Genomic DNA, 27,101 nt, shown 5'->3' on the forward strand with positions numbered 1-27,101 from the left:
GACTCCTGCATTGTAGGAGGATTCTTTACTGCCGAACTACCAGGGAACCCCTCTTATATCATTATTGTGTTCCAAATAAATAATATTATAATTTGTTCATAAATTGTTATTTAAACAGTCCACTTTGCCTTCTACATTAACTATATTTACTTAATCAGAAAAGAAAGTAATTAGAATAACTCACTTGCCAAATTTGTCTAAATACTTGAAGGCAATTCTGTTTTTAATGAAATACCACTGTGGGAATAAATGTAGAAGCAACTGACTTTAATCTAGATAGGAGGGTCTGTCTTGAAATGACTGAGAAAGGGAAATGTCATATTCCTCCCAAACTATTTTAACTGACTTTTTTGGAAGTCAAGAGTTATGCTTGATTTTTTTAAAAATCATATGTTATGATAATATATATTCATATATATTTTACAACTAATGAATAGTTTATAGAAAGTTTTTTTTAAATAAATTAGAAATGAAGAGATTGATTACAACTGTACCCAAGTTTTATAACATTTTAAAATTGCCACCATCTTATTTTTAATAGAATGACTAAATCAGTAGTACAAACACTACTGAGTTTTGTTAGATTCTCCAAATTCTTTCCATCAGTGACTTATATTATTATATCATCCTTGAATAACCATGGTTACCAAAAGTTCAAGTTGATGCAATAATTTAGAAAAAAAAGGTTCTGCTTCTTGTGTGTCTGATATTCTCTGACTGGGTAGGTTCAGGGTTAGTAGAAGGATGTTTGATTTCTTGGCTTGCTTGTGGTATGATTGACTAGGAGTAAGGCATGGGTGGTAATGGTGGACTTTTGGTTTATTAGTCCATCATTATATATTTCATTTAAACACAATTATAGCATTTCCCCCATTTTCTTAAGTTTACAGTCAAAATGAAAGTGAAATATTTATTTGGGAAAAAAATCCAGGGTATAAAAATAATGCTTAATTTATGAAGTATAATGATAAAAATTAGCAGATAAAATTAATACTTGTAATATTTGACTAAAGCTCACTTAAGGTTATTTTTATTTCTTTCTAAGAATATCCATGATTTAACTAGTAAGATACACTAAGACACGTTAGAATTTCTAGCTATAAATAACATATTTCTCATAAACTGACCTAGTGATATTAAATTGGTACAAAGCTCAAAATCAGTATTTAACATTTAATGGAACGAACAAACTAATTCTGCAGTTTAACTCAACATTTTCAGTAAGATGACTTGTACCCTAATGGCTTGTAATTAATTTCTCTGAAAATCATATTTATGATAGTCTGCAGATTCAGGGCTTTATCTAATACATAATGTTCATTTTGAGCCTTTAATTGCATTTAAATTAAAATTGGCTTAGCAGGAAGATGAATTGTGGGAATGCATCAAACCACCCAGCATGTCCTGAAGATGTGAGCCTGAAAATGCAATTTGGTGGAGATGTGCAAAATCATTTGGAGTTCATTAATTTTTATTGCACAGGTAGTTTTCCTAAAGTAGGTTATTTTCTTTGAAATTTATATTTATGTTTATGTCAATAGCTGAATATTATATTAGCCCTTACATCTATTAGAGTTTATTAACCTGGCCTAATAGAGGTTGTTCATATTGAGAAAAGAGATAATTTGTGTTTGCCTCTCATTCTGATTTGGTGAGACTGGTCTAGGAGGAAGGCATTATTTACTTTTTTTTTTTTTTTTTGAAAGTGATGGAAGTGGGTAGGGAAGGTAGTCTCGGTGAAGGAAATCAAACAAGTGTGCATTCAAGATTCAGAGTAAGGACTCTGGAAGAATCCAGTGAGGGGCTCATCTGGGAAGACATTCTTATTCCTGACCTTCTAAGGCCTTTTAGGCTGAATAATCTTTTTCTCTCTGCGTGACTGAGGTGCTGACCTGGCCATTGCAGTGAAGGGTTATTGATGTGCAACTCTGTTTGGTGGCTTAATGTGCCTGGGCTTTGGCTAGCCAGCCTGTAAGTGATTCCTAACTTGCAGATGCTGCTGAGGTTATCCAATTTAATTATAATGTCACTTTACAATTATAAGGGAAAAGAGGTTTTTACATTGTCTAATGAATACAAATTGTCCGCAATTTGAAAATACAAAGAAATAAAAATTAACATTTGTCCTCTTTGCCAGAGAATTTACATCTAGGCAACTGGTACTAATAAGTAAAATAATTCCATTACCTAAATTCATTAAACACATGTGCTTTTTATTTTGGAGGTTGTATATCTTTCTTATTAATAAAATGACATTGTTAGCATTTGCCATTCTGGACTCATTTTTCCCTCTTTGCAGACAGTGTAATTAGGGATGGAAAAAGCTTCGGGATGAGCTAACGCCTGCTATAGAAATGAATTATATAATTGTGGTAATGATTTTCCCTAAAACTCCGCCAACTGTAACATTTTTCACCTCACCATGTTTGTGTGTGTGTGTGCACGCACATATGCATTTGTGTGCTGTCTTATTTCATGAAAATGTGGAAATAGTTTTCCATTGTGACAATCTGCTGCAAGTTCCTAGTTTGTGGTCGGAGATGATAGAAGCCCATATTCATTTAATACTCACCAATCAGAACTTGACAGAGGTATTGCTTATTTTCTCATTTCATCACTGAAGCATGCTGTTGTAGTTTAGTCCCTAATTACTCTCAGACTGAGACGATCCAAATATCCCCACGGTGGTAATATTTTCCTGCCTGGGTGAGTCATTACGTTGTTTGGCAGGCTGCAACACCAGCCTTCCGTTGTTGGAACACTGCCCCTCGTGTAGTGCCTCATCCTCCCCTCAGCGCTGTCTGCTCCACGACTCAGGTCCTGCTGAGACATTTCAGGCTGCCCTGTACGCAATCACATTTGCCTGCCTTCTCTCTGACTGATTGGACCACAGCCAGTTCCCTCTTCAGGGCCAAGGACAGGAGAATGGGGGATATCTGAATAGAACTGCTTAATGATCTAATGGACCAGTGCCTCTCTCCTGCTGAGAGAGAGGGCTTATTTGTTTGCTGGTTACAGGAAAGGTCAGGGAAATCCTTTTCAACAAAGGCTGTGACAGTGGGAATGTGCAGTATCATACATTACTGGTGTTTGAATAACTTAATACCTTGGGTGCACCCCAGCCCCCAACTACAAAACCAGACACTTTTGGGTCTTTATTTTATTTTCAATATCCTCCAGATGGCAAAAAATGGAAGTGATGAAGCTTGGGTTCACACAATAGTTTACACCAAATGCCAAATATCAGGACGCTTCACAGGTATTCAGTTCTGAAGAGTGTGATGAAGTTTGGAAATCTGCTGAAGGGGCTCTTCTTCAATTATTTAAAATTATATATATATACACACACACACACACAGACACACACAGACACACACATATATGTATATATAACATGAATAAAACCACAACAGCGGTGTACCACGTCTTATTTAGTGAAACTTGAAAATTCATTCCTTTTGGTTTAGAGGGATACTTTTTAAATACCTTTCTCAGCTGATTATTTCATCTGTTAAGCATGTCATCAAAATAACCACAAATATTTGCCGCCACACACTGGGAAGTTTTAAACAAAAGCTTCTAAAAGAAATTTTTAAATAAAGAAATTAATGCAATGGCATAAAACTCTTATTAAAAGTCCTCAAGTTACAGTGTTAAGGATAGCATTCTAAGAAAAATCTTTACGTATATAAATCTGGCATTCATATCCTTGGTAAACAGTGCTAATAGCTGTAAAGTGGTTTTTTAGATGGAAAAGGGTCATTGAAAATTATAAAAGAAAACATACTGTAAGGAAAAAAAAAAAATCTTAGATGAGCCAGCTATCACACTTGGGAGAAATTTCTTGAGAAATTAACTGACTCCAAGAGATTTAGATTAAGCCTGGGAGAAGCCAGTTGCTACCACAGCCTACTTCTATTGAGATGTTTATTTAAACAAAGAAATCATCAAACAATAGTGTGAAGGAAGTATTTTTTTTCTCTCTTTTTATATTTTCTGAAAAAGGAGTAGAGGAGGCAGGAGAGGTTTGTCCCTCCGAGTCACGGTTCACCTGCCCTGGAGGTGGAGGGTGGGGAGGCTTGCGGGCTGCTCACTCAACTGTATTTGACTAGGGCCGTCAGCCCCTCAGCTTTCACAAGCATTGAATATGTCAAAAAATCTTTCAAAGAAAGTGTAAATTTTAACTGGGCTGTTTCTGGTTCATATTTAATGCTGTTTAAAAAGCTTCCCACATGTCGATGTCCAAGCAGCAGCTCTCGGATGTGTGGGCCATGCAGCTTAGCCGAGGTGTTGGTGGGTGTGTGATTCTAAGCAATTAGGATAAAAGACAGTTGGTACAGATAATTTTTAGATATCCAGGAAGGCTGCAGGATGTGAAGCAGCGTGGAGTGAACCCTTTTTTCAAAGAGGCTGGCTGTACCTAGATGATGGTTTTTCTATAGGCTCTTCCACTTGAAAGAAGCTTCTCTTTTGGCAAGTGTCACTGCCACTTCCTTGTAGAAGATTTTTACTTTTACTGCTTAATTTTTAAAATGGACTGCAAAATGCTTTGTAAGAACAAATTGTTACTGTGATCAACATGGTGATAATTATTTTCTATGAGTCTGCCTTCCCCTAGCACATAAAAACCTAATCCTCAGCTAGCCATGGAGTTGGGAGAAATTGTTATCCTTACAGACCTTGCCCTGTAGAAGGAGGAGGGTCACTCCAGCACCAGCTGGAATGTGACGGAAAGTGATGAATAGACAATCATGGCTCTCAGGTCCTTCATATGATCCAGTTTGGTTTTGTTTTTATTAGGATAAGAATAAAGAAAGAGATAAAAAAAAACAAGTCCTACTGTATAGCGCAGGGAACTCTGTTCACTATCCTGTGATAGAGCAAAATGGAAAAGACTATGAAAAAGAACAGGTATTTGGATGTATAACTGAACCACCTAGATGTATAGCAGAAATTAGCACAAAGTTGTAAATCAACTTTTGTAAATCAACATTTGTAAATCAACTGTGATTAGTCACAGTCCTGTCTGACTCTTTGTGACCCTATGGACTGTAGCCCGCCAGACTCCTCTGTCCATGGAATTCTCCAGGCAGGAATACTAGAGTAGGTCCCTCCAGGGGATCTTCCCAACCCAGGGATCAGACCCAGCTCTCCCACATTGCAGGCGAAATCTTAGCTATCTGAGCCACCAGGGAAGTCCTACTTCAATTTTAAAAAAGAACAAAGAAATATAGCCATAAAATGCATGAAAGTGTGAAGTTCAGGTGCTTGAAATTATTATTTTCTCAAGCTAACATGTAGAGAATGAAGGGTATAGTATCCATGCCTACATATCTCACCCTTGATGGAGTTGAGAGATGTTAAGTGACATTTTTAAAAGGATAGCCTGTGGAAAGCTGAAACGTGGCCCACATCTCTTTCTCAGCTAGTAGTCTCAAACTGTATAATACACGTGCATGTGTGTGCTAAGTCATGTCCAACTCTTTGTGACTGCATGGCCTGCAGCCCACCAGGTTCCTCTGTCCATGGGATTCTCCAGGCAAGAAAACTGGAGTGGGTTGCCATGCCCTCCTTCAGGAGAACTTCCTGACCCAGGAATCTAACCTGCATATCCTAAGTCTCCCACATTGGCAGGCAGGGTCTTTACATCTTTAAAAAGTGGGGCTTAAAGGAGAGTTATTTATCCTTGATGCCAAATTTCTCTGCATAAGCTATTTCCAAAAAATTACTGGGGGATTTCCTCTGAGGAAAGAGGAGATGGGGGCAGAGAATTGACAAAAATGAGTAAAGAGGAAGACAGACCCTCACATATTGAAGAACAGATTCTGTAGTCCTGGTAACTGGCAGAAATGTTAAGTGCTTTTCACAGGCGACATTCAAACAGATTATCAGATGGCATATTTCGCCCTGTTGTTACTTTAAATGAAGTGACCATGAAATCAACAAATCTGCTGGCAGGCGCCTGTCACTAAGATAGTTCTTCCTGTCACACAATGCCTCACATAGCAGGTAATGTGTTTTTAAGAGTCAGTCCTGTGTCACCTCATCAAGTCCTTCTTAAAAAGATGGAATAAGACGGATAGTGTTGTCTACCATGGAGCTGACTGAAATTCAGTGGAATGAAATGTACAGTCCACAGAGAAATGCTTCGAGAGAGCAATGTGGGTCCTAGGAAGAATTGACATCTCTTCCTACCATCTCATAGGTCTTTGCTTGTGTACTTAGGATCACTCTGCACTTGGCCTTCTTCCTTAAATTCTAGAGTTCAAATGAATTAGGTTCGATTTCACAGTCAGTGATGAGGGCTAGGTGACTTGGGTTTGCACCATCTAAGCATGTGATGCTGCAGCATGCTGCCATGAAACTGACTTAGCATCTTTGGGATGGACTTGCTTTCCTCTTTAAAAGAGTGAGAGAGAAGTTTATTGAGTCTTAAAGGGTGTCTCAGACTACTAATGTTGAGGTCTCTTACTGCATTTGGATCTATTCTTTGGAATGTCATCATTGTCCTGTTTCAGCTGTCCTTTGGCAAGATGTTCTCGGTATTTTGAATGATAAGGGAAGAAAAGAGAAAAATTAACAATCCAAATATTAACCATGTACATATTGAAAAGCACATGAACAGTGCAGTAAGCACTCACATCTCAGTTTGCCTACTTATTGACTACAGTTTTTGTTTAATAAAAAGCCCTGTTTATACAAGAATACATTGTATATGTGAGTTCAGTTTGATTCATTATTGGTCATAAGTATGATTTTCTCTTTTAGTAAAGAGTAAAAGCACTAGGTGCCCATTAGGTACAGCACTGAACCTACATAACCTACAACTTCTAATTGGAATTCCTGGTGCCATGAAGCAGTAGGTTGTTTTGAATACTACCAAATTTGTATCATCTAGATTCAGTAATTCAGCACCAATTCTCCTTGCAGCATCAAAGTCAAAACACCAGAATGTGAACTGAAATGTAGGGTCCTTGCTGTATATGCATGCTTCTATCCCATTCATCCAACTCTTACTGAGTAATTATTATAGCCATGATAGATTTGGGTATTAAAAAAAGAAAAGAAAACCAATATTTGTATCCCAGGAATTCAGTCTGGTGGTAGAGACACACACATGATTGTTAAGACCCATGAGTAAGTGTAAAGGTGTAACTTGGCCTAAGAGAGAACGGAAGATGTTGTTTGAGAGGGATCTTGAAGGATGAACATGAGTTCATCAGGGAGAAGGCAGAGGGAGGGTATACATACCTAAGTGTGGTGGGGGGTGGGGGGGGTGGGTAAAGGGCTTGATGTTTTGGGGGAAGGCTGATTAATTTGGGTAACACAGGAAGATTATGTTTCAAAATTTTTATTTTTGAGTGGTTTCAAGAGAGGGAGGCTGCCTTAGAGCAACATTAACACATTTGACGTGTTGAAATACAGGGGTTAGAACATGTGGCATCACGTGATATCGTTATGGGAGAATGTTGTGCATGCGTGCTCCGTTGCTCAGTTGTATCCAACTCTTTGTGACCCCATGGACTGTGGCTCAGACAGTAAAGACTCTGCCTATAATTTAGGAAACCCGGTTGCGATCCGTGGGTTGGGAAAATCCACTGTAGAAGGAAATGGCAACCCACTCCAGTATTCTTGCCTGGAAAATTCCATGGACAGAGGAGTGTGATGGTTACAGTCCATGGTGTCGCAGAGAGTCAGAGACGAGAGCTGCTAACACTTTCACTTTCATCACTGACTGTAGCCTGTCACTTTCCTCTATATATTGAATTCTCCAGGCAAGAATACTAGAGTGGGTTGCCATTCCTTCTCTAGGGGATCTTCCTGGTCCAGGGATCGAACCTGGGTCTCCTGCATCGTCTGCATTGGCAGGAGCATTTTTTACCACTGAGCCACCTGGGAAACCCAGGGAAGAATGTGGAACTATTAAGAAATCAATCAGGGGTCTCTTCAGATAAGAAATGTTTTAAGAAAAGTTATGTAATTATTTACTGTTAAAATTGCTATTATTATTATTATGTAATTTCCCATTTATTTCTGTTTTCTTAGCTATGTCTCAATTTCCACGGATGGATTTCTTGATGTTCTTCCCCAGGTTGCATTTGTAATGAGACTTGCAGTTTTCTTCACACTTCCTTACAGCTTGGTTGATAAAAATCACAATTTTTTGTGTGTATGTTTGTGAAATATTCCGCTAGATAATCACACCTGTGGGCTCTTGTAACAACAGGAGTAATGTGTTTTTCCCCTAAATTGCTATATTCTAATTACTACTTAGATTAAAAAATTGCAACATTGAGTTGGCATTTTTACTGCTTAAAGATTTTGACCATAGAAATATTATTTGTAAATTTAAATTACCCGATCATGTCTTCAGTATTATTTTTGATATGTATTACCCATTATGAAGTAAGTTGACAAGTTTATTTTCTTTATGCTGTGGTTATTGATTCTCCCAGGCTTTGAAGTGAAACTCTGTACTTGAATGTATGTGGGATAATTATGTTTCTCAGTTGTGAGGACGATTGAAACAAAGTCAAGTGAAGCACAAAAGCCTTAGATACATACATGCACAACTTCGGGAGGAGGGGTAGGAGAAGCTATTCATAATTTTATTAACTCATAGACATTTGAGTTTATGATTTCCTATTATTAGTCATTATACATAGGATTATGGTAGTCGGTCCTTTAATTACAGCATCCATTTAGAATATTCTAGTGTCTTAATGTGTTTTTTGGGAATTGTGGAACTTGCTTTTCCTATCCTGAAATGAGCTCATGAAAATGCATGAATGCTCTTGTCATTCGAGGTGGCAGGGGGTGTTTTTGGCAGTACAATAAGTTTTTCCCTATAAAGAATAGCTAGGATGTAGCAGTGGAGTGTCGGAATGCATGGAGATCAGATTAAATGGCTTTGAATTAGTATCTCTATGGGTTTTATATCTCAAAGTCAAAATAGTCATTCTCATCAGATAAAAATATTCTTGACTAGAGAAACTCTGATCCAGAAACAATCTATCATTTGAGTCCCCTGATTGTAATATGAATGGATATTCAAGTTCTAACACACTGAGAGTTAATGCTGTGTCCCAGTGGTTTATTGAATCATAGTGCCATCTAAAGTGATCCTCTAAGAGGAAAACGAGTCAGAGGAAGTATTTAGATACCAACTATAGGACACCTCTGGAGCACAATTCCTGATGGTGGAATTTGTAAATGAAGTTTCTGTTTGGCTCCTCATCCAGGCGGTGTTAGTGCCTGGAGTACAAAAGGCTTTGCTATAGGGTATTCTTATCTATGGACATGAACTTGAGCAAACTCCAGGAGATGGTGGAGGACAGGGTAGCCTGACCTGCTGCAGTCCCTGGGGTCACAGAGAGTCCGACATGACTTAGTGACTGAACAACTCTCATCTTTAAGGTCCTGTGAATATAAAATGATGTCAGTATTGTAAAAAAATTCAGTGTATATGCCTGCCATCAGTAGCTGTGACATCTATAGGTATTTACAACTAAAGGGCCAGTTGTAATTACTTGATATGATCCCTGCCATTACTTACTTTAAGTCATCAGAACTTTAAACTTGAAATGCTCCACTATGGCAATCTTTGGGGATTACTTTAAGTGATGAATGATGACTAGAGGCATTGTACCAAAGAATCATGCCCACTTTGGACTTTGGACACTAGGAATCTCTATAATTGTGATATGATATTTTTATTTAAGTGTTCCTGTGGATCATATTTGCTATATTTAAAGCATTGTTTCTCTTTTACCTTTCAAACATTACCCATAATTTGTTGAACTCTATTCAGAGTCTATAGAGGCAGTATTTCCAATATATATAGCCTGAAGTACCACATTTTTCTTGTTGTTAATTTATGTTATTTGACTGTTTCCTGACTTTTTTGTTCCCCTTGGGTCTCAAAACGTTATATATGGCATTATTTGACTGAACCTAGTAGACGACTTTAAAAATAAGTGTCTGACTATAGATTCTTAGGTGATAAGAGATAAAATCTTAGGTAAATTCAAACAGTATGTCCAAACATGGAATATAAACTTAGTGACAATCAGATACAAAGTATATCCATTTTGGTATAAATGTTTGTTTTAAATAACAGATCTCCAAAACCTAAGTTATTTTTATGTAGTGTAAATAACACAGCTTTTGAATTGCACTGAACTGGGTTAAAGTATTAGATCCTTTCTTTATTGGGTGTCAGTGTGAGAATCTTTGACCTTCAGTGTCTCCTCTGTGAAATGATCATTGTGTCTGTATATAAGATTGGGATAAGAATTAGAAATAACGTATTAGAAGTACCTGATGCATACTGAGAATCAATACACGGTGGTGGTGGTTAGTATTATTTAAAGTTACCCCTTCCCATTGGCCTCTGAATGTAAAAACATACTCTAATTGGATGATAGGATATCACCTACACGTGAAATGTTATCTGTACATGTAATGAATGGTATATCTGCAGCAGAATATTAAAAATATGTTGAATGGAATATGGAACTCCTGTGCTAGCACAATTTGAATGACAAGGAAACATTCACACTTTACTGTTTAACCTTTAGCAAAATCCGACCTGGTTTGCTCATAAACTCAAGCCTAATTTGTGGCAAAAGAAAGCTTTCTTTTAAAAAAAATGAAGCCATAAAAATAATATTTTATGCATTAATTTTAATCATCTTTGCCAGCCAATAGCAGCCATATTTATTAAAGGCTAATAAAATAATAGAAACCCCATCCATACCTTAATGAAGTTTATAATCTGCTTATAGAGAACAGTATTCATTAAAGATCTAAATAAAAGTTGATAGCACCAAATGGCAAGATGAAATGATGAAAAACTATCTGTGTAAATGCTAAAGGGATATGGAGAATGAGCAGCAGTTTAGTGTTGAAATGCTTCTTGGAGGACATAATTGGAATTATTAGCAGATTGGAAAGGCGTTAAGGAGTGGGGTAAGCAGTAAAGATCCACAATCAAGTGAGAGTAAGAGTTGGTCAAAGAAACTTGGATTTTGAATTTTGTTGAGAATTCTGTTAGTGAAAAATGTGTATGTGATTTATTAGTTTCAGATTTCCCAACTGTAACAGAGCTGTTTTGGTACCAGTACTGACTAAAGGTCCCAGTTGGTGACAGTGTCTGGTTTATTCATTTATAACCTCAATGTGGAACAAGTATCTCAGAAGAGTTAAAATTGCAACTTACTTTTGCAATTTTGCAGGACACATTCATGTGAGAAATAGTTTTTTATACGTTGTCTCACTTTTTCCTTCTATTTTGTCTTTTAAGAATTAGTGATTCTCAGAATCATCTGAAAGAAGGGAGCTCACTGAGCATTGACTATGCATCAGTTACCTTAATTGCCAAATTGTGCCTCAAATTTTAGGTCAGCAATTTAAAATTTGTACAACAGGTTTGGTATGAATGAAGTCAATAGATTTTTCTCATGCATGCCTTATGTATTGAGTGCTTTCCTGAAATATATATCATCCTGCAAGTGGAAAATGTATTGATCAACAATTGATGGATTTCTTTTTCTAGTGCTACCTGGGTTTAGCTGTGTAAAATAGATCACATGCGGGCCAGGGTGGTAATACCCAATCTTGCAGACTCAAAGAGGCTCTTGCCCTGCAGAATCCTGAACTTGGATTTTCTCTCTTGAGATATTACTTTTAAGCCCCAAATAATTTCCCTTTGACTCTGAACAAACATTAGTATAGGGGAATCTATACTAGTTTGCATGACTGTTCTAGTCACGGTGTTGATTAATAAAGTAAATTCAATCCATGTCACATCATACAAACTCTTGCATTGTTTCTCATCTGAACTGTCAAGTGTCATGAAGAGAGGCAATCTCATCTTGAACTATCACTAGAAATAGTTGCAGCCATCTTGTGCATGCTTTAGCATAAAGAAAACATGTCAGGTACTCTTAGAAGGGATTTTAGAGGTCAGTTGCTTCCTCTCTAATCTAAAACAGGAAGTCCCTCTTCAGTACCCCAGAACAAGCCAGAAGGGCAGGTATTGACTCAGTCTGAGGGACAGCAGTTACACCAAGACTTCAGAACTGCAGGGAATTGAGCTGTGATGTGCCTATTCAAGCAGAATTTGAATAAGTGGATGAGGAAGTTTGAATAGGTACCTTCTACAGTTCTTTCTAAAATTCCATGAAAGCTTGCGCATTCCAGTTTAACCAGATTTCAGTTCAGTTCAGTCTCTTAGTCGTGTCCAACACTTTGTGACCCCAGGAACCGCAGCACGCCAGGCCTCCCTGTCTATCACCGACTCCCTGAGTCCACCCAAACCCATGTCCATTGAGTTGGTGATGCCATCCAACCATCTCATCCTCTGTCATCCCCTTCTCCTCCTGCCCTCAGTCTTTCCCAGCATCAGGGTCTTTTCCAACGAGTCAGCTCTTCGCATCAGTTGTCCAAAGTATTGGAGTTTCAGCTTCAGCGTCAGTCCCTCCAATGAACACCCAGGACTGATCTCCTTTAGGATAGACTGGTTGGATCTCAGGTTTTGTATAGGTGTAAGTGGGGAAAAAACCCTGGAGGACTTAAGCACAGCAAGTTACACTGGAAAAGAAAGCATACTAATGAAAAGGCTAGCTTTCCATTTTAAGAACATCTGAAAATGACAAGAAAGGAATATAGCAAATGGCTATTCAGTACTATTGATGATAAAGCAACATGAGTTTGCTCCATGGCAGGAATATCTGATCACAGCATCAGTGTTCTGGGACCATACACTCTTTGTTAGGCACTGTGCTGAGTGCTTTTGCTATGTTATTTTCTTAAGTGTTCCCAACATCTCCATGAGGTAGATGTGTTGTTATTACCTTGTTTTATAGATGATAAAATCAAGGCTTAGCAAAGCTAAATAGCTTGTTTTAAGTCATACATCCAGTGAATGGAAAAGCTAGACTACAAACCAGAGTATCACCTAACAGCTGCTGTAGTAAGAACCTTTAACCAGTAAAAGGGAAGACTTATGTAGCTTATAACCATCCTTGGTCAATCACACGTGCTGAAGTGCTTAGGAAGATAATGTCTTCCCCTGTGATCCAGCAGTTCCACCTTAGTGTATATACCCAAAAGAGTTTAAAGCAGAGTCTCAGATTTGTACACTCCTGTTCATAGCAGCATTTTTCACTGTAGCTAACAGCTGAAAGCAACAGACGAATGACTAAATAAATGTGTATACATACAGGGGACTATTACTCTGCCTTAAAAGGAAGGAAATTCTGACAAATGTTGCAACGTGGATGAACCTTGAGGACATTATGCTAAACGAAATAAGTCAGTCATAAAAAGACAAATGTAGTATGATTTCACTTAAATGAGGTACCTAAAGTAGTCAGTTTCATAGGGACAGGGAGTGGAGTGGTAATTGCCAGGGGAATAGGGAGTTATTGTTTAATGGGTATAGAAATTCAGTTTTCAAGATGATAACCTTGAGAGTAAATGCACCATGATGTAATGTGTTTACTACTGGAATGTGCACTTAAAATGGTCAAGATGGTAAATTATTTTTTAAGATGGTAAATTTTATGTTATATATGTCTTATCACAATTTTTAAAAAGTGTCATGAGCTCTACTGTGTACCTCCAAATGTTTCCCCAAACTATATATGTGCATGTTTATAGTTTGAGCCACAATTAGCAAATATTAACAATTGTTGAATTTAGGGAGAAATGATATGGATATCTACTATTGTTTTAACTTGTATGTATGTTTGAAAATTTTGTAATAGTTGAAAGAAGTGTAAAGTTATGAATAACAAAAATGATTCCATACTTACCTAATATTTAAAATATTAACCAAATCTTCTTTAAGTTACAGCTTAAATCTGACATCTTCTGATACATTTTTGACTGTTCAAAGTCCTACAGACTCATCTTTTTTTGTATAATTAACAACCCTCCCATACTAGCTATATCCTCCAATTTTTTTTGTATGTGGCTGTTTTAATTATCTAATGCTGTATACCAGTGAAGTGTGAAGTGAAGGCACTCAGTCGTGTCCGACTCTTTGTGACCCCATGCACTGTAGCCTACCAGGCTCCTCCGACCATGGGATTCTCCAAGCAAGAATACTGGAGTGTGTTGCCACCAGTAGGGGCCCCCGAATAAGTAGCTTCCAATAACAATGAGCTGATATTGCTCATGAGTCTGTGGATTTCTAGAGAGTTTTCCTTCTGGTCTCACCTGAGATGGTGTGTCAGCACTCACCTGGCACATGGGTGTAGGCTATCAGATTGTTGGGTTTTCTTGCTTGTAGCTACATGGTTAGTACAGGCTGCAGTGGGTCTCAGGCTGGTGACATTTCTTACATGGCAGCTGGACATCATGAGAGCAAACATGGTAGTTACCTGGCTATTTAACAACTGGGCAGAAAAGTTGGCAGCATTACTTTTGCCTCTTCCTATTGATTAAAGCAGGCTACAAGTCCATCCTCGATTCAAGGGAAGGTGAAATAGATGCCACTTGTTTTTACCTTCTTTGCTGCTATTTCCACCTACTCATGGGAGAAGCAGCAAAGAATTTATGGCCACCCTTAATCTACCACAACATTGAAAACTGTTCAGTCTGTCACACTGTGGTTTAGATTCTGCATTAATGATTAAAAGGCAGTCTTGCTCTCTTTCATAGCACAGTTCAATCCTGAGAAGGAAGGGGGGAAGAAAACTGACATGGATTAAGTAACCATGGGAGGCACAGTGCTAGTTCCCTGCCCTCCACAAAAAATTCTAGGGTAGCACTTACTATCTGTGTTTTACGGGTGAGGTAGCTGAGGCTCTACCTGGTTAAGAAGTTGCTGACTTAAAGTGTGAAAGTAGAGAAATTCAGCCCCAGTTCTGCTTTGCACTTTCTTCTTTCCTAGATGTTTCACATGCAAGATAAAGTAGAAAGAAAATCAGCCTCATCAATTTCTAAGATCCTTTCTAGTTGTGCCACCATGTTGATCTGATGTTATATAATGAATGCATTATACTATGAAGCCCTGCTCCTTCCAGCCTCTCCTTTCCCCCTTCTATACTGTCAATATACAGCTTCCATTGTCCTCTAAGATCCTCAGGGATGTCATTCAATGTTTGATCTCCATGTCTTCACCATAGCCTGGGTATGCCCCAGGCCACCTACTTTCTCATCCTTCAGGGTCTAGGTGCCTAACGTCCTTGGTAAAACCCTATCTCCCAGGCCTGCCTTCCTATGCACCTCAGCATATTTTGTGAAATCCTGCAATGCAGTGGTTTTCAATGAGGCGCAGTTTTGCCCCCAGGAGATGTTTAGCAATGTTTGGGGATATTTGAGGTTTTTACAACTTGGGGCATGCTGCTGGAATCTAGGGGGCAGAGGCCAGAGATGCTGCTAAACATCCAGTAATTCACAGGACTCCCCCGCCACATACACATACACACAGGACTCCCCCACACACATACAGCAAAGAATTATCTGGCTCAAAATGTCCATAGTGCCAAGGTTGAGAAACTTTACACAGAGCATCTTGTCACATTGACTTGTTAATTGCTTGCATACCTCCTACTCCTGATTAATTATGAGTTTTTGTGAACATGTTTTATTTTTAATTATTGTATCACCAGTACATGACACATGGTAGACACTCAGTGAATGTGTTCTGATCAGATGAATCAAACCCAGAATATGACCAAAGCCTTAGGGAAGTGTAACTATAAGGGGGTGGCGCTTAAGGGAAGAGATTTCTTCCCACTGTGACTGGTCAACCGGGAAGGATTTTGTAGAGAACGTGGGGTTAGAGAAGCCATCAAAGGAAGAATAGGTTGCTGAGCAACAGAAGAGCACTTGAGGGAAAAGGAACAGCGTGAACAGCATATGGGAGAAAGAGAAGCACCGTGTGCTCAGGAAAGAGGGTTGTGCGGTGCAACTGGAACACAGGATGTGTAAGGGAAGAGTCACAAAGTAAGACCTAGGGCTGGGAAGTTTTGGCTTGGAATGACTGCCTAGAGAGTATGTTTCAGTCACCAGTAAGGACACTTAGAAGGTTTTGATTGGAAAGGAGGTTTAGTGTTGTTCTTACAAAGATTGATCTGGTAAGAGGGTGTCAGAAAGAAGAGAAATACAGAGATAATGCCATTGGAGGCAAAAAAAAGAAGTGGACACACAATGCAATTTGGCACCCTGAGTAGATGGCAAGCTAGCTGAGGACGGGAACTGTGACGTTCACATCACTTCACCTGGCAGAGTGAATACATGTTCAGTACATGCACGAGCCAGATGTACTCCATTGAGACCCATTTCCACATATCATTGGGGAGACAAATCTCATTTCTTTCTGGAAAAGAAAACATAGAGTTGCTGATGACTGGCGTTTTGTTCATTGCTTGATCAGCGGTAGGATAGATGGCCAGTGTACAGATGTCAAACCAGGAGAGGAACCCACAGTTTGGAGGGTTGAATCAGACAGGCTGGACCGTCCTGTAGCTTCTCAAGCTGGCACCTCCTCGCTGACTCTGCTTCTTGTCCTGCTCCCCGCGGACGCGTGCGGAAAGCTGCAGAGAATGTCACCCCTCCAAGTGACGAGTGACGGGAAGCACCATGCGAAGATGAGTTTCTCTAACCTTCGTGTGTTTACTCTGTTATCAGGGTTTTGCACACCTCCCCTAGGGTGGAAGAGGTAATTAAATTTTAGTATAAAAGACTTCCTACCAGACATCAGGCTTCATGGGGGAATAAAAGTAAATAATAGATAGCAGGGACTATCAACCAGTGATTAGAGCTCGTCCTGCTTAATTAGTTCAAAATAACTTCAAGGCAAGATTGTGGAGATTTGTAGATACTCTGGAGTTGACCAACACAGGATGGGATTCAAAATGGGATGGAATTCATCTTTACGAGGTAGTCTGGGCTTGGAAACAGTGGGAAATAGAGTAGGCTATCATTTTGGCTTTTTCACTGACTCCTGAGGTAGCCTGTGTAAGGCACACCTTTATTCAGATTCTCAGGCTCATTATAAATAAGAGTAGAACAATGTGGTCCTTGCACTCTGCTTGGGAGAATTTGGGGGTTGATATGATTGATGTCCGTAGACATAGTAAGAGCAGAAAGAGGGTGTAAGTATTGAAGCCAGATTGTCTGGGTTTGAATCTTAGCTTCACCACATCCTAGACAGATGACCCTGAGCAGCTGATCTGTCAGTCCTCTGCCTAAATTCCTTAACTGTGAGAGGGAGATGATGATTGGCCTCACCTCTCTCTGTGTGGTAATAGGTTAACCATGTAAAGCTCTTAAAAGATAGCTGAACACAAAGTAGGTGCTCAGTACATTGAAGTCCTTGCTATTAATCACTATTACTGTCTTTAGTTTGGGCTTCCCAGGTGGCACTCATGATGAAGAACCTGCCTGCCAATGCAGGAGACATAAGAGATGTGGGTTCAATCCCTGGGTTGGAAAGCTCCCCTGGAGGAGGGCATGGCCACCCAGTCCAGTACTCTTGCCTGGAGACTTCCATGGACAGAGGAGCCTGGCAGGCTATAGTCCATGGGGTCACAAAAAGGCAAACATGACTGAAGTGACTTAGCACACAGCATCTTTATTCTATTATATCTTTAGTGGATGTATCATACATTAGTCAGTATATAAGGAATTTATCCAATAACTGGAGAGTCCTTAAGGCATAGCAAATCCCAGCATCAATACTAGTCTTACAAACAAAAAATTATGTGATAAGCCTTGAGAAATCAGTAGGATTTAGACAAGTAAGAGGGAGCAGGAATTCCAGAAACAGCTGACAAACCTGCAAGAGTGGAGACTGGGCCAGTTAGGTTTGGTGAGGAGCACAGAGCCTGGCCTTGCCAGAGAAAGGATTGCTTTGCAGAGTAGTGGGAAATAGATGTCATGTTCCCTAGCGGCTCTCCAGTGTAGTGATGTGGACGTATAGACACTGGGCTAAAGGTGAATAGATTAAATTGTACCAAGAGTGATGAAAATTACTGACAGTGATAAAAATCAAGATGTCTCTCAGTGAGTTGCAGTACCAGCAGAGTCTGAGGCTGGGGAATGCTTCTGACTCCCACTGCCAGGGACTAAATGCATCTACCCAGACTGATGCTGTCATAGTAATGGAACCATACTGGTTGGCTTCAGATTTTATTCTATAAATTGGCTGCCAGATTGTAAGCATGGTATTCATATCTCCTTTTTGCATTCTGGAGGAGCCATTATGTCCTTGGTAAGTGTACAGTATAACTGTGTGTTTTAATATGCATACATATGCATATATAAAGTACAAGTTCTTTAAAACAAAATTTTAAAGAAGGCTATTTGTCACTGAGGCTGTCTCACCCTTCCTTGGCCTTTTACTAAATACTTTGTCTTTTCACTCCCATTCCCATAGCCCTGTGCTCTCTGCCTGTGTTCAACAAATTCTAACTAAAAGTTCCTTTAAGCCATTAATACTTGGTGGGTAAAACTATAATAGGTGAAATTGAAAACATAAAGCCACATAGATCCAAGTGAATAACTTGCTGCTGGTAAAATTTCAGGTTGTAGAGGAAGTATCTTGGATGAGACACCTTTGACTCAGGCAATGTTCTATTCTGACGATGGAAAGATAGGTACTTTCTGCCTCTTTGTATATCTGACCTGCATGATAAAAATCACAAGAGATTTTTCTGACTTGTTCAGTTACTCAGTCGTGACTGACTCTGCGACCACATGGACGGCAGCAAGCCAGGCTTCCCTGTCCTTCACTATCTCCTGGAGTTTGCTTAAATTTATGTCCATTGAGTTGATGAGGCCATCCAACCATCTCATCCTCTGTTTTCCCCCTTCTCCTCCTGCCCTCAATCTTTCCCAGCATCAGGGTCTTTTCCAGTGAGTCAGCTTTTCGCATCAGGTGGCCAAAATATTATAGCTTCAGCTTCAGCATCAGTCCTTCCAGTGAATGTTTAGGGTTGATTTCACTTAGGATTGACTTGTTTGATCCCCTTGCTGTCTAAAGGACACTTAAGCATTTTCTCCAGCACCACAACTTGAAAGAATCAATTCTTTGGTGTTCAGCCTTTATGGTCCAACTCTCACATCCATACATGACTACTGGAAAAACCAGCTATTTTATCTCTACTAAAACTTACCTCCTCAAAGACAGGCGCTGTGTCTTATTCTTCTGTGTTTGCCTGGCTTGTAGGAGTACCTGGCACATATACGTGCTTAATATCTATTTGTTAATGGAATGCTTTCATAATGCATCAGGGTCCCCAAAGCTATTTACCGCAAATTCCCCCGCTGGATCTCTCTTTTTAAATAAAATACTCTAATGGACTGTGAGTTAGTATCTCATTTATCTGCATGTTCCATCCACACCCTTTGTACATCCCCTCCCACCCTTGCAGAGTGTTCATTAATGATTGTGAAAAAAGGAAGAAATAAATAACTTGGTAATGAAAATAAGCCGTTAGCCCCCATGTTGAGTGCTGTCTCGGTATTCTGAGAAAAGTGGTCGACTGCTGAATATTAAGAATGTCAAGTAAGTAGCAGAGGGACATTTTCCTGAAATACTCAGATCAATCTCAAACAGCCTTTTACCTCTCTTCTCTTAGGTGTTGAGTACAAAATTTTGTTTGAGAAATAAATAGTTGTTAAACTGTTAAGTGTTACCATGGAAGGTGGTAACACTTTGATATGCTTTGCTGTTTGTAGACTTCTAATGGAACATCAATATATGAGGAATTGTGTAGATGTGGGCACTTAGGATCAGGGTTAAGGGAGTGAGGAGAAGTCTCTTAAGATACAAGCATCACTTGCTGTATCCCTGCTCAGGATCATTCCCAAAGTGTAGGAACAACTACGGGGAGAAAAGTTTATGACTCAGTTTGAATGAATAATTAATACTGTATACATGTGGGGGGCAAGAGACTTATGCAGATACTTAGTAAAATTTAAGAAGGCGATGGTGTAATAAATTATTCTAGGATAAATTTTCTGCCTCTCTTCTTAAGACAGATAAAAGTTCTCTTCTTTCTGTGTAAACCCTAGTATCCAATTCTGATTTAATATTCCCACTCTGTTTTTGTAATTAAAACATCATTTATACTGAGAATAATTAAGACAACTGTACATTTGATTTTAAAATCAGTTTTGAGTATTGTGCCTTGTCAAGCTACAAGAATGGTTCCTGCAGCTTTTACAACGCAGCATTAAGAAGCAGACAGTGACCGCAGGCACCTGAGTGGAGGGTTTGACAGGTTGATAAATTAGGAATGACACTTGCCAAAATGGCTGTCCTTCCTGCAGTCTGCCAGCGGAGCATTTGCACACTGTTAATTGAATTGGCAATTTGTGTAACAGTGCCTGCCCCTGAGCTTTTGTAACGCCGGATCTGCCATTTAACTCTGATAATCCAGGACTTGGGAATAAGGACGAAAAGCTTCACATGATATTACTGCAGATTTAAAATGACAGTCGGGGACCTTGTTGCCAATTTCCCATTAAATGAGAAATAATTAACAATAGCAATAACAAAGTCTTATAAAGCTGGAAAGTTAAATTGACTTTTCAGCACTAGTATCGTACAAAATTGCTTCTAGTGTGATTATTGGATTGCCCTTTCAAGATTATAAACCCTAAATAGTTTCATATGATGAACCAAACATGGGACTTTTTGTCAGCTAATCTGTTTGATTGTTGTGAAAATCTTCTGATTATCTACAAGGATGGTATCATCATTAAGAGTTTGCTTTATGCTATAAAATTTCACAGAGATAGAGACCTTAATGAAATAACAGAGATTCTTCTTTCCTTAATTTTGCTAGTAATTTATGGAGAACTACAACAAAATGTTGAACTACAGCCAGATAATGTCAACCGTAAGTATTTATAGGGTACTATACATGACTTTTTCTGGTGTGCTTCTTTGATGCTTCTCAGAGTTTTGAGAACTCCTGAGTAATTTTTGGTGTGTGTTTGAACAGTGGTTTCTATTTGGAACAATGGTTTAGAACAATACAGATTCCTGGCACAGGGTTCTTTTTAAAATTGCAAAAGATGTTAAGTTTCTATGATTTTCAAACTCATGGAAGTTTAGGTTTCACTGTTACTATTTGTTTAGTTCTAAAGTTCAGATCTTTCGGGGTGGTATTGAGTTAGTCATGTCAGCACGGACTAGAGTGGTTCTTACCTGATAACCCTCTGAATGGCCATATTCAATGGGTACAGTCATCATTTGCAGTTAAATATTTTGATTGCTACCACCTTTGATCATATACTGGTATGTTGATATTTGATAGGTAAGGAGTGGGCTCCAAAACAGCTAGAAGAGTTTTAGGAACCAAGCTGATGGCAAAAGGTGATCCTTTTTCAAATTTTAGGTTATTTTTTATTATAGACTCTCCTTTCACAATGGGGTATTCAGGATATTGAAGAATAGGGTAGAATCTTCTGTTTTTTGGTTTTTTTTTTTTTTAACTGTGGTTAGAAAATAAGATAGTCTTGCTCTGTTTTTTAAGAGTTTGCATTTTTTTGACCAGTTAGTGCATTTCATTGATTTAATGTGAGGACAGAATGTAGGAATAGAAACCTCCAGATAGAGTGGGGGAAAGACCTGTCACCTTGATGGAGATCTGGGCTTTTCTATGTAGATGTTATTTTGAAGCCTGAAGCTGTGGTGACTGCCAGGGGAAAAACAGAGAGAAAAAGTGTTCTGAGCATTAACAACTTAGGCTTAGGAGGCGGGCAGAAGTCTATGAAAGAAACCATAAATATAGAAGAATGGAGGAGAGAACATGGGGTGGAATGAGGTGAAAATGAACTTTAAAATAAAAAGCACAGTATGTGGACTCATGGCTCCTGGGTATTTTTAACACCTCAGTGCTATAAAATTTGGCAAGTCAGAAAGACTCCTGGATTTCCATCTCTTCACTGAGAAAGGGGGATAAATAAATGCCTGTTTTTACCTCATGAGGGTTTTTTGGTATGAAAATTAATTGGATTATTTTATGTGAAAACAGTTTGAAAATTATATGAAAATACAAGCTGTTAATAAAAGTATAAGTATAGTAAGATCATAACTTAGTGAAGTGGTCAAAGCTTTTCAAAGCTGTGGAACTCTGAAAGAAAAGGAAGAGGAAGAGTGCCTGGTAGATGATGGGAACATGTTCTTCTGAGCCACATGGAGAGTTTGATGTTCATACAGTGGTGAGGACAGATGGCGGGGTCCAGAGCTTACAGAGAGACCAAGTTTGTAAAGAAATTCAGTAGCAGGTGTATATGTCAAGGTGGTGGTGGAGCTGCCTGTTATCCCCAGAATGATGGGGATGTGTGTGCAAAGGACTGATGAGTGTTACAAAACAGAAGAGTAACTTGGCATGAAAATTACTGCATTTCCACATTTCAAAATGTCTCTGAAATTGAAAACATATCTTGTAATTGATGTATATGCTTAGTTTGATGATTTTTCTTTTTTTTCCCCAGGAGAACTAATAGTAAACTGATGACACATTTAAAAATTAATGGCAGTTTAAGATTGTTGCAGTTTGGCAAAATGTTACTATGAACATAGCTTGCTGGTGGCCGACTTTGGCATGCTTAATCCTTAAAATATTTGAAAGATTTCTGTACCTGTCCTCATCCAAGATTAGGACATTTTTGATCATTTGTTGAATACAAATCATATTGAGTGCTTATGGTATATTAGACACTCTACTGGGGTATTGTATACATAATGTCATTTAATTCTCAAAGTCATGCTAGGAATTAGGTACTGTTTTTAGCCCCCTGCATTATATGTGAGAAAACTGAGGCTTAGATTAGAGGCTATGTTACTTAAAATCCTGGCTTGCTGTAAAATCTGATGCTAGGTTAGATGCTATTGAAAAGTCAAAGGTACACACGAAGTGCTTGGTTCCTCTGGGTTACAGCATAGGAAAACGAAAGCACATATTCAGAAAACAACCATGTAAGGGAAGACACAATACAAGTTCTGTGAATACCACAACAGAGGCACCGGCAGGCTAGAAGGATTCCATGAAGGGAGACATTATTTCCAACTAGGAAATAAGAGGGGGAGTTTCCTCATGGACAGCAGTAATATTTGAACAAGTAGAGATGAAGGGTGGTAACACAAGCAGAAAGAACCAGGTGAGTGAAAGAAATGGAAGCTTCCAAATAGCATGTGTGTTAAGGAAATACTAAGTTACCAGGGTTAACTGGCCAGAGTGTGCTTGAAGAGGAATCAGTTCAGTTCAGTTCAGTCGCTCAGTCGTGTCTGACTCTTTGCAACCTTATGAACCGCAGCACACCAGGCCTCCCTGCCCATCACCAACTGCTGGAGTCTACCCAAACCCATGTCCATTGAGTCGGTGATGCCATCCAACCATCTCATCCTCTGTTGTCCCCTTCTCCTCCTGCCTTCAATCTTTCCCAGCATCAGGGTCTTCTCAAATGAGTCAGCTCTTCGCATGAAGTGGCCAAAGTATTGGAGTTTCAGCCTCAGCATCAGTCCTTCCAATGAACACCCAACTGATCTCCTTTAGGATGGAATGGTTGGATCTCCTTGCTGTCCAAGGGACTCTCCAGAGTCTTCTCCAACACTACAGTTCAAAAGCATCAATTCTTCTGCATTCAGCTTTCTTTATAGTCAAACTCTCACATCCATGCATGACCACCAGAAAAACCATAGCCTTGACTAGATGAATATTTGTTGGCAAAGTAATGTCTCTGCTTTTTAATATGCTGTCTAGGTTGGTCATAATTTTCCTTCCAAGGAGTAAGCATCTTTTAATTTCATGGCTGCAATCACCATCTGCAGTGATTTTGGAGCCCCCCAAAAAATAAAGTTAGCCACTGTTTCCCCATCTATTTGCCATGAAGTGATGGGACCGGATGCAATGATCTTAGTTTTCTGAATGTTGAGTTTTAAGCCAACTTTTTCATTCTCCTCTTTCACTTTCATCAAGAGGCTCTTTAGTCTTCTTCACTTTCTGCCATAAGAGTAGTGTCATCTGCATATCTGAGGTTATTGATATTTCTCCCAGCAATCTTGATTCCAGCTTGTGCTTCTTCCAGCCCAGCGTTTTTCAGGATGTACTCTGCATAGAAGTTAAATAAGCAGGGTGACAATATACAGCCTTGACGTACTCCTTTACCTATTTGGAACCAGTCTGTTGTTCCATGTCCAGTTCTAGCTGTTGCTTCCTGACCTGCATACAGGAATAATGAGAAATAAAGGCAAAATATTCAGTGCATTTCCAAAGGACACCATCCTGACCTGCATACAGGAATAGTGAGAAATAAAGGCAAAATATTCAGTGCATTTCCAAAGGACACCACCCAGTGTTTTGTTGGTATACTCAAGAATAAACAGTTTAATTTTTTTTGCCTGTTATTTTGGTATTGTGTTGCCACACACTTGGTAAAACCATCCCTGGAATTATAGTAGATTTCTAATTCATTCTTGGTTATTTTGTGTTTTCAAAATATTCTACAATAATCTTTGACTAGAAATAATCATGGTAGATATTATTTTAATAGTTCAATTTACATAAAAGTTTTTTTTGGAAAATTTAATGGAAGGAAACAGTCTGATTTTTAATGGTGATGCTGAGCTGTCATGTCAAGATGAACAGTCTCAGATGAAATTAACTGAGTCGGGATCTTGAAGAACCTGTGTGAAGTTCTTCTCATTTTTGAAGCTTCATCTATGATGATAGTTACTGCTTCTTTTTTACTTTTGGATGATAATGGTTTATTTTCTATTTTTAAAAACATTTTATTATAGAGGTTACAAATACATATCTTCATATTCTTGTTATATATCCATCATTCTTTAAAAATACAGTTTCATTCATTAGTTTTCCCTATTACTTTTTTCTGTTTATTTGTGCTTACAAGACAGAGTATCTTTATTTTCTTTCTTCTTTTGTATCCTGAATTCTTCAGATAAATACTTACTGTTTTATTTTTAAGTTGTGAGTTTCATGAAATTTTATCTTTAAAGGTATACATTTCCCTCTTAAGTACTGCTTTAGCTGTGTCACACAAATTTTAATATGGGCTGTTTTCTACTTTATCCACTCAAAATCTCTTGAAATATCTGATTTTTATATTAAACTCAAAGGGTTTTAGTAGTGTCATTTAATTCTGAAACATGTAAGAATTTTAAACACCTTCTTGGCATTAATTCTTTCATTATATGTTTGAACACTCGGGCAAATGATGCCTTCAAAACTCCTTAGGCTGCTAGCCCACATGTGATGTTCTGCTCTTTGCTTTAAGGATTAGACACATTCCACAGATACTGCTATCTGTGTGAGAAGATTTGTGACACACCCTGCTCATAAAGCTTTTATACTAGGTGGGGCAGGGAACAGGCAATAAACAAGCAAATAACATGACTCAGGATAGTGCTGAGTACTGTGAAGAAATGAAGCAGGATGATGTTCTAGAGGTAACATTGTGTGGGTACCTGTACTGCTGTTGATCCGTGAGCAAGGAAGGCCTCCCACAGGTGAGATTTTGGCTGAGACCTTGATACCCAGAAGGAGCTGGCCACAGCAAGTCTAGAGACAAAGAAGTTCAGTGGAAGTGATAAGCACAGAATTTCTCAGGTAGGAACTAACTAGGTTTCTTCTAGGAGTAGAATTAAAAAAACAAAAATGAAAAACAAAACAAAACATCCCGTGGGGCTTGGGTGTATGAGTTGAAAGGACAGACTCAGATAAGGGTGGTTAGACAGGCAGGTGCAGTCACGTGGGCCTTCGGGGACTCAGTGGGAGTTGGGTTCTATTCTATGTGTGATGGGAAATCAGTGGATAGTTCTTAACAGAGAACACTAGTAGTAGACCTTTTTCCTAAGTTTATCTTGAACATTAATATGAGATGGTGTGTGTGTGAACACTCAAAAGGATGTCTGGAACACATTAAATGTTAGGTTAGCATATGTTATTGTTAGGTGACAGTGAGCAACCTCTGTCATTCCTTGTAAATGCTCTGGCACATACTAGGCAGTATGAATGTTTAGGTGACTAAATAAAAACCAAAGTGCACGGATATGCTCACTTCACCCTCACACCTCTATTGTTTTTAATTTTAAACTTTAACATTGTTGGTTCTTAAAAACACTTGTGTTCTCTATATTGATGATCTCCAAATTCATTCATGGGTACCTCATGGTTGACCCTGGGCAAGTCACTTTTCAGAGCTGTTGTGAGGATTAAATGAGATAATCTCAGCAGCAGGTGTAATGGTGGCATGTAATGTGCACTCAGCGGTGGCTCTTTTAATGATCTAATTATAGTTCAGTACACTCTGTTTAGGTTCATAATTCCTTCAATTTGTGATTTAATTACTTGGAAGGATAATTCCATTCACTGTATACTAAATATCTCAAAGTGTAAAATAAGACTAAAATCCCCTTTCATGTCTTCACAGAGGCACTTTTATAGTTATTAGGCATCTCATATTCCACAGGCCTTCTCAGAAGCAGACAAATAAATTGATAGTCACTTAACATTCCGTTTGGAGGGTCAGGGAGTCGAGTTTTATGGAAAAGGTTACTCAAAGAGTCTGTTTTTCCTGAATTTATTTGTTTGTGAGGACAAAGAGAGGCACTTGCAATTTATAATTTCTATTGAGCAATGACCTACATGTAAAGAGATATTTTACTTATTTATGAAGAATAATTAATTATTTGCTGGCGTGAAGGAGGAAAGCATTCTAATGAAGGCCTACATTTTAAAGCTTGAGGTGGAGGAGAGGAGACAAAAGTTGCCAAAATTTAAACTATTTACAGTTTGATGATTTAGTATGAAAGAGATAAAACATTCCTCAAACTGGTATAGTACTAAGGGTAGCAGTGAGTTGAAATTTATAATAATGTTTTATATGCTGCATCGTAACTCTTGAAATTCAAGCTTGTAAATCAGGAATCGTCTTATCAGGGTAAGATCTCATCAGTATCCAGACATTTTTAGAGCTATAAAGTTGTTCATAATTTATACATATGAATATAGTACATGTGCAAGCAAACTTCAACTCTCTGGAACTTACAGGAGATTATTTTGGACAAAAGGGGGCCTATTCTTTAATCACCAAACTTTTTCTTTTTT

The 27,101-nt window shown here is 38.5% G+C and overlaps 1 protein-coding gene across 17 annotated transcripts in view; it reads left to right on the forward strand.

Moving 5' to 3' along the window:
* NPAS3 (neuronal PAS domain protein 3) overlaps positions 1-27,101 on the forward strand; it is a 930,536-nt gene that overhangs the window by 389,811 nt on the left and 513,624 nt on the right. For 5 of the 17 annotated variants that reach the window (XM_043921657.1, XM_043921658.1, XM_043921665.1 and 2 more), the window contains one exon: positions 20,811-20,864. The exons of the other annotated variants lie outside the window; for them this stretch is intronic. In XM_043921657.1, coding sequence (XP_043777592.1) covers positions 20,811-20,864 — 54 coding nt within the window. The remainder of the gene's footprint in view (positions 1-20,810; positions 20,865-27,101) is intronic. 17 annotated transcript variants of the gene reach the window in all.

The sequence above is a fragment of the Cervus elaphus genome, chromosome 13 (assembly GCF_910594005.1).
Source record: "Cervus elaphus chromosome 13, mCerEla1.1, whole genome shotgun sequence".
Taxonomy (NCBI): domain Eukaryota; kingdom Metazoa; phylum Chordata; class Mammalia; order Artiodactyla; family Cervidae; genus Cervus; species Cervus elaphus.